At 43.1% G+C, this 9,843-nt stretch overlaps 1 protein-coding gene across 1 annotated transcript; it reads right to left on the bottom strand.

Annotated features, from left to right (window-relative positions):
• Nucleotides 1-6,593: 6,593 nt before the first annotated feature.
• Nucleotides 6,594-7,590, bottom strand: LOC311171352 (NADH dehydrogenase [ubiquinone] 1 beta subcomplex subunit 10; the record flags this gene model as incomplete). Its single annotated transcript, XM_084234113.1, has 1 exon — nt 6,594-7,590. The coding sequence occupies one exon, from the start codon at nt 7,588-7,590 to the stop codon at nt 7,060-7,062; it is 531 nt and encodes a 176-aa protein (XP_084090239.1). The 3' UTR covers nt 6,594-7,059.
• Nucleotides 7,591-9,843: the final 2,253 nt, after the last annotated feature.

Below are 9,843 nucleotides of genomic sequence, written 5' to 3'. Positions count from 1 at the left end.
CTATCAACAAGAGTCACATAAAATAATAATAATAATAGCAACAACAACCACAAAATAGACCTTTATAGGTGCCAGGCACTTTCTCGAGTCAGGATTTCTCATAGGTGGCACTACTGACATTTGGGGTCAGATGATTGTTGTTGTAGGGGCAGTCTCATTGTAGATGTTTAGCAGCAGAAGTCAGTGGCAACCGGCCCCATCCCAGTTTTGACAACAAAGGAAAAACATCTCCAGACACCACTGGAAAGCCCTATGGGGGCAAAATAGCTCCTAGTTGAGAATCACTGCTCTAAACACTGCAGGTGTATGAAGTCATTTAATCCTCATAATAACCCTACCAAGTAGCTGCTGTCATTATTTCCATTTCACTCACTTGGGACCAGTTCTATTCTAGGTAATGTTATCATCCAGAAAGTAAATGTAAAAGACAATCCTTAATCAGGATCAGCCCAGTGACTGCTAATTGTGTTACTGGCAGACAACACATCTACTTTGACACACAGTAACATTTGGATGAACACATTTTGGGGGCACTAGTAGAACAGGAATAATCTCTTATTAATGAGGTCTGCCTAAGTATGGAGAGAGTCTGGGGAAGTTCGAACATCCTCAATTATTTTGTAATTGATCTAACAAATATGTATTGAACACCTATCCAATGGCAGGCAGGGCTCTGAACCTTGTGCGTGAAGTTGAAAATGAGGCAAAGTTCTGGCCCTCTCAAATTAGTGGGAATACACATTTCCAGTGTCAGACAATTACAGATAATGATGATAGTTTAGTCCAGATAATATTAAGTGTTGTGAAAAATAATAAGGCAAAGCAGGATGTGCTGGCAGAGAGTTGGGCAGGGCAGCTGTTGGTTTAATAAGGATGTTTAAGAAGGTTGTGTGTGATTCCATTTATATGACACGAGGGAAAAGACAAAACCGCAGGGACAGAGATCACAGCAGCGGTTGCCAGAGGCTGGAGGTGGAGGGAGGAGTTGAGTACACAGAGACACAAGGGAGTTTTTAGGACGATGGAAATGCTCTGTGTCTTGATTACATCCTGATGATGGTGGTGGTTCCAAAACTGTGTGTATTAGTCAAAACTCTACAAGCGTACCTGGGAAAGGGTGGGTTATATGACACGTAATTTATAACTCAGTAAACATAATTCTCTCTCTTTTGGCACACAGGCTTTTACTGCTTTAGAAATGGAGGTTATTGAGAAAGGAACTGGGATTTTGTTTCTGAGGCCTGGGAATGTGAGGCAGAGTTTGAAGTTAATTGAAGAGAAATCCAGAGAGAGCCTCATGTCAGGCTGGTGAGACCTCAGCATCCCCCTACCCCCATCCCGCTCCTCCTACTTGCCTTACTACCTTTAGTAGCATGGCAAGTTTTTTGCAAAGAAGCCAGGGCTTGAGGGGCCTCCCTGGTGGTGTAAGAGGTTAAGACGCAACCTATGAAGTTATTCGCAGCCACTGCAACATGAGTTTGATCCCTGGCCAGGGAGCTACCCACATGGTGCAGCAGACCTCTCCTGACTTGCCCGCTGCTCCCCTCAGCAGTGTATTTCAGTCAATCCCCCTGTTCTGTTACCCACTGTCTGGTGAATCCTCTCAACCCCTTGCCCCCAACAACTCTGGCCTGGCCTGTACCCCAGTTCCTGTATGTATAAATAAAGAAAACTTTAAAAAAAAAAGAAAGAAAGGGCCTCCCTGGTGGCGCAGCGGTTGAGCGCTGGGTTGCGAAGCTGCCAGCAGCCTCTGCAGCGCCGGTTCGATCCCCGGCTGCTCCCCAGCCACCGGAGGAGGGTCCCACATGGCGCGGAGACCTCTCCTGCCGCCCGCTGCTCCCCTCAGCAGTGTACTTCGTCGCTCTGCCTGTTCTGCTCCCCGCTCTGGCTCTGGTGAATTCTCTCACCCTCCCACGCTTCTGACTGTACCCAGTGCATGTATAAACAAAAAAACAAACAAATGAATGAATGAATGAATAAATAAATAAATAAATAAAACATGCCTCTATTAAAAAAAAAAAAAAAAGAAAGAAAGAAAGAAAGAAACCAGGGCTCAAGACAACACCGGAGGTCACCTGTCTGGCAGCCAGGCCGACCTGGGATGGACAAACAGCACCAGAGAGAACCAGCTCAGCATTACTCAGACCACTGCTGTGCTTCACTGAGCACCTTCTCTTTGTTTACTTCCCCCACCCGACCCCACACATTCCCCCAAGTCAGTTTGATCTGCAACCACTATTTTTAGAACTTCCCAAAATGGGCAAAGTTAACCAGGGGTTCTCACACTCAGGCCTCCGCTGAGGTGTCTGACCTTCTTTTGCATAGCCCACATATTTGTTTTGCCCACACTGTTCCCACCCCAAACACCTGCAGCAAGAAAGGCAGAATCTGTTTTTAATGACAAACCCACTGCCCTAAGAAAGCAGTCTGTGCACCCAGACATACACTCAGATAGGGGAGAAAAGAAGGAAAAATCACCCTGGGGTGAGTTTCTAGGACCATTGTAATATTTCAGCCTCTGGGAACAAAGTTTCTGGCAACTGATTTGACATTGTAATGCATTGTTGTGTTAATTACCCATATAAAGTGACAGGAAAACACAATCAAAACAATTTTTCATGATGCTAGAATATAAACACATTTGACTGCAGGAAATAGTGTAAAATCAATCAGTCTCAGATGAAAAGAACTGGCTGCAACAAGAGGGCATTTCAATGTCAGATTATGAATACATTTCATTCTCCTCCACTTCATGCCCAAGAAAATAAGAACTGGTATAGCTTAGATTCAGAAGAGTCCTCTTGTTGCAGCTAGCTCTTTTTATATGAGACTGGACCTAATACTTCCAGACGCTGAGCTATTGTCTTTATTCCATTTCCTGATGGAATCAAAGATTGTTAGAGTCTAGCATCATAAAGAATGTTTCAATGGTGCTTTCCTGTCTGTCTGTACATGCAACCTTGAATACAAGTAATATTATTTCTTGATTTTCTTGAGTCTGGAGAGAAGGAGAATGAAATGCTTGTTTTCTTTGCTCTTTGTATTGCTTTAACCATTGGCTTTGAATGTCTTCAAATGTGTATAGTGTGTGCCACCTTCTATCCACCCACTGATTTTCTGTCTCAGGTCAGCTGCTTGTTACTCAGCCAGAATTTCTCCCCAAGAATTTTGTGCTAAGAATAGTCCCTGAATATAGAATTCAAGCGTGAACACAGAGAGATGTGTGCTTTTAAAAAGATGAACAAAATGGGGGAGAAAGCACAATGATGGATAAGAACACTTCAGTTTATGTATCTGATTCATCTTTGTTCATCCACTCCCCCATATCAGGCAGCAGTGTCTTTTATGCTGCAGGCCGCTACATCATATTTGGTAAGTAAGTGTTCCTGGATGAATGTTCTATAAGCAAGCCATCAGCACAGTGGCAGATCTGAATGTTTTACCTTGTATAGTGCTTACGAACTTGTTCTTGGAGAGCATGTAAAATGGGAGTCCAATTGAGTGGTTTCCATCTGTCAGGCAATGAATCAGGAAGGGATACATCAAATACGAAGATTCATCTTGGAATATTTTTACACCTGAGAAATCAATGTGTTGTGGACTAACTTATTATGATTTCAATTCCATGTTTTGAAAACTTGTTTTGGGTGGTTTGAACTTCTTTTGAATAATTAGTTTTCATCAAATTGCTTGAAGCTGGATATTAGGACTTTTTAGTCAGTAATGTCAGCAAACTTGTTGTGCTTATATCAATATGAGTATAGTATAGAGAAGATTGTCACATCATGGACACCACAGTAATAAATGGAAGTGGGGGCCTCCCTGATGGCACAAGGGGTTAAGCACAGCACTATGAAGCTTTCACAGCCTCTGCAGCACAAGTTCAATCCCCAGCCTGCCAGGAAGCTACCCACTTGGTGCAGCAGACCTCTCCTGTCTCACCCACTGCTCCCCTCAGCAGTGTATCTCCGTCAGTCTGCCTGTTCTGTTCCCTGCTCTATCTCTGGTGAATCCTCTCACCTCCCACACCCCTGGCCTCTATCCCAGTTCTTGTATGCATAAATAAATAAATCTTTTTTAAAAAATACTGGAGAAGTTTCCTTTTGTGCATGGAAATAAATCCAAGTAGAGTTGATTCCTTTGACTTGTAAGTTAATAGACTCCTAAATTACAGACCTAACATTTCATAAAATTGGTAGTTTAACACTATAAGTGGGAAGAAAGTGTGTCTGGATATTTTGTCATTGCTCAAAAGTCTTCATAAGTAAGGTGTGTTTCTCCATTCATTCATTCAACCAATATTTATGGGTGCCTGTCATAACAGACCTCTCTGCTAGTCAGGGAGGCTGATGAGTTAGTCAATGTTCACAGCCCACTAAAGCCTGCTACATTAGACTGGCACGTGGGCATTATGAGAACAAAAAGGAGGAACATGTTCAGCCTGGAAAGTTTAGGATAAAGATTGCTAAAGAAGGTAACCCTTGGGTTGAGTCTTGAGGTATTAGACAAGCAGAGACTGGAGAAGCAGAGCATTCCAGATGGAGGAAATATATTTAAAAGTATAATTATGAAAGAAGTGACACTTTCTAAACACTGGAAAAATTGTTCAGAATAGGCATAGACTTGGAGAGGTGGGAAAAAGTTAGATTATAAAGGATCTTACAACCATTTTATGATGGTTGAACTTTACCTTCAAGGCTATAAGAGTCACTAACGCATGTTAAGCAGGGCCTTGGGAGATTTTCATTTTAGAAACATTATGGAGATTGCTAAGATATTAAATTCATTTGACAAAAACCTTTTTTTTCCCAGTCAGAGTGTGGTCCAATTACATAAGACCTACTTCTGAATGTGTTGATGGAAATACGCGCAGGAGAAGATGTACATTCTTGTCCCATGTCCCCAGCACGGTGGAGGGTGGGGGGCACAGTTCTGGGGACCAATCAGAATGGCCTGAAAGTGGGCTTGGAATGGCCTTTTGTCAGTGTATAGAGTCCTTCCTGCAGGTGGGGCTCATACATTGTGTCAACCCCCAAAGTCCTGCGATTAGACCAGAACCATGTCATGTCCCGCTAGCCAGAAATAAGAACTAACCAGGATTACAGTGAGGTTTTTCCATCTCCGTTGTGGTTGGGACAAGCTTGATAGCTACCATGTGAAAGACAGAAAAATGACTCCATGGAGAAAGAAAGAGAGCCAAGAGGGAAAGAGACTATGCAGATTACCTGCAAACTGATACTGCCCTTGTGGATGCACACTTGCTCCTGGAGGAGTGGGAGCTGCAGAGGAGTAGCTGAACATATGAACAGAGCTATGGGGCTTGCTTACATTTTCCACATAACTTGAATTTTATTTAGATTTTAATAAATTTCATTTGGAAAATTCTAGATTGGTGTGGTTGTGGTTAGAAAGCCAGGGATTTTTTTTTTTTTTTTTCATATTTGCATCAAGTTAAGAGGGGGACTGAATTACCCTTGGGATCCAAGAGAAACTTGAGTCAGAATCTGAGGTGAAATTTAAGGGAACTAATTTAAGGTTGGGTTTCTTTGGTCTCCTGTCTCTCTCTGCCTGGAAATTCTTCTTTGAGGGGGTAAAGATGATCTGTGATTTTTAAAGCTCTATATTTGAAAGGAGGCTGTTTCATGTCAAATCACAGAAAGCAGCAGTACCGCTAAAAGAAATTCTAAATCCTCTGAAGGAGAGCCTCTTTCTAGGATCCAGATTTTGAACATATATACTATATAATGACATTAAACCTTTAATTCTCTCCACCCACACAACTGGTGATCAGTGCAAAAAATGAAAAGGCAAACCATTTCTTTCTTCATGGTATCTACACACAAGGATTAAGTTCTGTTTTCTATCAGTACTAATGTTTCACCAAATTAAAACATTGTTAACCTCATTATCACGACTATTACGAACTAAAGCTACTTAAACATTCACAAAGAACATCATCTTTGCACCCATCTAACTCATCAGTAATCAAATTTTAGGTTTAATTATTCCACTTTGGATCCCTGTTTCATCTCAGAAAAATACTAAGACCTTGACAGCATTTATTGATCGACAAATACACTCTAATTCTATGGATCCATTTATAGGCCAAGTTATAAGAATTCAGCATAAATACTTAGCTGTGAATGCTTCTTTAAACCCTGCTCCTTTGTATTGCCAGGATGAGATTTTAAAAAGCCACATCAAAGTCTAATTTTAAACACAGTAAAATTGGACTGTATTTTAGACCTCATTAATATGTCTGAATACTATGACTCAGTTTTAAGATAAATTGTATGAATTTCCTTTGGCCATTACAAAAAGGAATACAGGCTATCCTTCCTATGTGAAGTCATTTATAGACTCAAAATATATTTGTTGAGTATCCACATGTGAAGTCATGATAAGTGATAGACACAAGATATAATAGTGAACTAAGCAAACAAGGTTCTGTCTCCTAGAGCTTACATTCTAGTAGGATTAATGACAAATAGAGATGTAATGTAGGTGATGCTAAGTGCTGAGAAGAGAGTGCTTGGGGGCAGGGTGCAGGTTTATATAGAATAATCAGGGAAGGTGACACGAAGGAAAAAAGAGCTAATCTTGGCTAAGAGCCTTCCAGACAGAGGGGCATGCAAAGGCTTCAGTGGTAAGTTCTTGTTGTGTTGGAAGAAAAGGAAGTAAGAAGTCAAGTGTGTGATTGGGGATGTGTGGCAGGGGGGACAGCCTCAGCAAGCAAGCATGGAGCCAAGGCTAGCAGCAGGACTCCAGATCACTAGGGATATTTGAATTGATTTGTTCTTATTAGAGTGGTGGAACAAGTAAATTAAAAATACAGATTGTTAGATCAAACAAAATAAATCAAGCAAACATATATTTAATGTAAAAGAAAAGGAGGTGTATGGAAATTCCAATTTTTTAAGTTAGAATTTATTCTTTTTTTTTTTTTTTTTTTTCATGTTGCTGCTTGGTTTATTTTACTCGTTCAGGTGGGGCTGACAACAACCCCAGGAACAGCGGCTTAAACACGCTCTGTATTTCATGAGCTGCCCCGGGTGTGGCTCAGGCTGCGGCAGCCTCCTTGGCCGCTTTCCTCTCTGCCAGCATCCTCTGCTTCTGTTTCGCCAGGCATTTCCTGGCAGAGTAGTGGGCGCCCAGGTCGTGATAGCGGTCCTGGTAGGCTTTGGCCACCTGGGTGAACTGCTCCAGCTCCTTGGCACAGTTCTGCCTGTAGCTCTCACCCTCCCTCTGCTGACAGGCCTTCATCCTTTCCTGAATGATATTCATGATCTCTTGGTCAACTTTGTAGTCTCGTCTCCACTGCATTTCGGCTTCGAATATGCACAAGATGTCTCTCTCCTCACACTCCGTGATGTCCGGCACGCGGCGGAACTGCCGGTGGTAGTAGTAGTACTTGTTCTTGGCATGCTGCTGCTCGATGAACTCTCTCACAAGGGTCACGGGCCGGTCCACGAGGAGGTCGAAGGCCTTGGTCAGGTAGGTGATGGGGTTGGGCAGCGAGGTCTGCGGCGAGGGCGCCGGCGTGCGGCGCGGGGGCTCGGGGTACACGTCCTTGTCCCAGCTGTCCGGCATGGCTGCGCGCGCGGCGGGCCTAGAATTTATTCTTTACTGCAATTGCAGTCTGATTTTATTCAATGTTTTTCTAGTCTTTCTTACTGTAAACACAAATGAAAAAGACTGAATAGCAAATAGCTATGGGGGCGTGTCTATGAGAAGAATGTCATTTACTGGTAACGTGTACAAATATTAACACTGCAAAATCAAATGTGGATTGAAAAATAGTACCAAATTCCAAAACTTCAGGCTATGGGTTTAGACAACTGTCTTTTGTACTTAAAGACAAAGCTATTGAAGCAATTTTTATCTGTGCCTGTAGGTGTGATTGCAAAGGGAATGGGAGTCTCTTTCACTTGGCTCTGATAAAAAAAAATATATTTACCTTGTGCTTTGTGGTTGGAGCCTCAGCCTAGATTTTAGATAGCGCCTTCCTGATTGTAACAGTTTTAAAATGAGTCCATCAGCTTTTCTTTGAACTAGTATAGCAGTCCATGTCAAGGCTTCATTGTTTTACATGGTTGCTTTATTTCTAACCACTTCCAGGGAGTGGGAGTCTACCAAATAGATCCCTAAATAGATCTCCCAGCCACCCCACACTGCTGCCACAATTTGGCTGTTATTTAGCTAGTGGCTGGATGTATGTCTTCCAGACAACTTGCTGACACTGTTTTTTTTATTATGGAGACATACTGACATCTCCAGAACAAAGTCATTTCACATGGAATGACCACGTTCTACCTCATGGAGAGCATGCAACTAACTCAGAGTGTAACAGGGTGGTCCCCAGGAAATCTGTGCCACCATAGATATGGTGGAATAAAAATTAAAAGGGGGGATTGTAACAGGGTGGTCTCCAGGAAAGGGGGAAGTTCCAGGTTTCCTGCTCGACCCAAAAGGAGGGTGGAGCTGAGCAGGGAGAGAAGAAGCTGCAGAGGAGACTGAGGAAGGAAGGAAGCAGATGGAGAGCCAGAAGGAGACCTGGAGGAGGCCCATGGAGCCAAGAGACATGTGAAGAAACTGTGCTTGCCTTTTGGCCCTGGACTGGTTGAAACAGATGTGGATGAGAGACCCATGGGGAGGTGACAATGGCAACTTTTGTCTTGATTGTGACTTTGCTCTTTTCCTCCCAGACTTGTCTGGTTGTTTCTGATCCTTTTCTGTGGGTCCCCACTGGAAGATGCTTTAGACTTGTGGCAGGCTTTTGGGCCTTGCTCTGGGCCAATCCTGCTTGGGTGGACTTTTACCCATGAGGGGATGGGTAACTTTGGGTGCTTGACTTAGAAACTGTTTTCTTTGCCTTTCCTGTATTGTTCCCTAATTATATTAACGTTCCTTTTCATTAAAGTCTCATATGTTTTGTGTTGATGCAGGGGATGGCAGAACCTATTTAGAGCAGGCAGGTTTGCAGGGTCTGGGGTGCCCCTCTCCCTGCCCTGTAACAAGAGTAGCAAACACAATTTGCAAATAACAAACAAATGCATTACTTTGAGAATCAAAAGCCCATGGACATTTTCTTTACATCTCACTCTGAGACAAAACTAAGGAACCTCCTTCCCTCCCTAATTCTACATGAGCTCCAAGGGGGAAGGACCATAGCTGTTATGCTCCAGCCTGATTATGAGTTAACATACGGAAAGATTTGTGTTTGGCATGTAGGCCCTAAATAAATTGTCATTCTCAGCACCTACATTTATTAATAAACCTTGGCTATAGGAATGAATAAGGAATCTACTTTTGTGGATCTTACTACCACACCGTTGGAAATAATGATTATGGCCACGGAGTTACGGATCATAATTATTTTTAAGATTTATTTATTTATGCATACAAGAACTGGGGTACAGGCCAGAGGTGTGTATGTGGGGGGGTGAGAGGATTCACCAGAGACAGAGTGGGGAACAGAACAGGCATATTTACTGAAATACACTGCTGAGGGGAGCAGCAGGCAAGAAAGGAGAGGTCTGCTGCGCCATGTGGGTAGCTCCATGGCCAGGGATCCAACTGGTGCTGCAGTGGCTGTGTCATAAGTTGTGTCTTAACCCCTTGCGCCACCAGGGAAGCCCCCAAGGATCATAATTATTAAGGCGCAAGCCCACTACCTGGAGCACAGTAATTACCAGATGATTGCACGGCTTCAGGGGCTGGAAAAGAGAGGCAATTCTTGATGAGGTCCCCAAAGCCCCAGGACAATACAGTCCTGTTCTCCAAGGAATCAACAACCACAGGCCGGCTCTGTGATCGCCTTCCAGCCCTGCAGAGGGACCTCTT

This window comes from Talpa europaea, assembly GCF_964194135.1.
Source record: "Talpa europaea genome assembly, chromosome: 5".
In the NCBI taxonomy this organism is placed as follows: domain Eukaryota; kingdom Metazoa; phylum Chordata; class Mammalia; order Eulipotyphla; family Talpidae; genus Talpa; species Talpa europaea.
The sequence above is the reverse complement of the archived record's forward strand: the minus strand, read 5'-3'. Positions and strand labels throughout refer to the sequence as shown.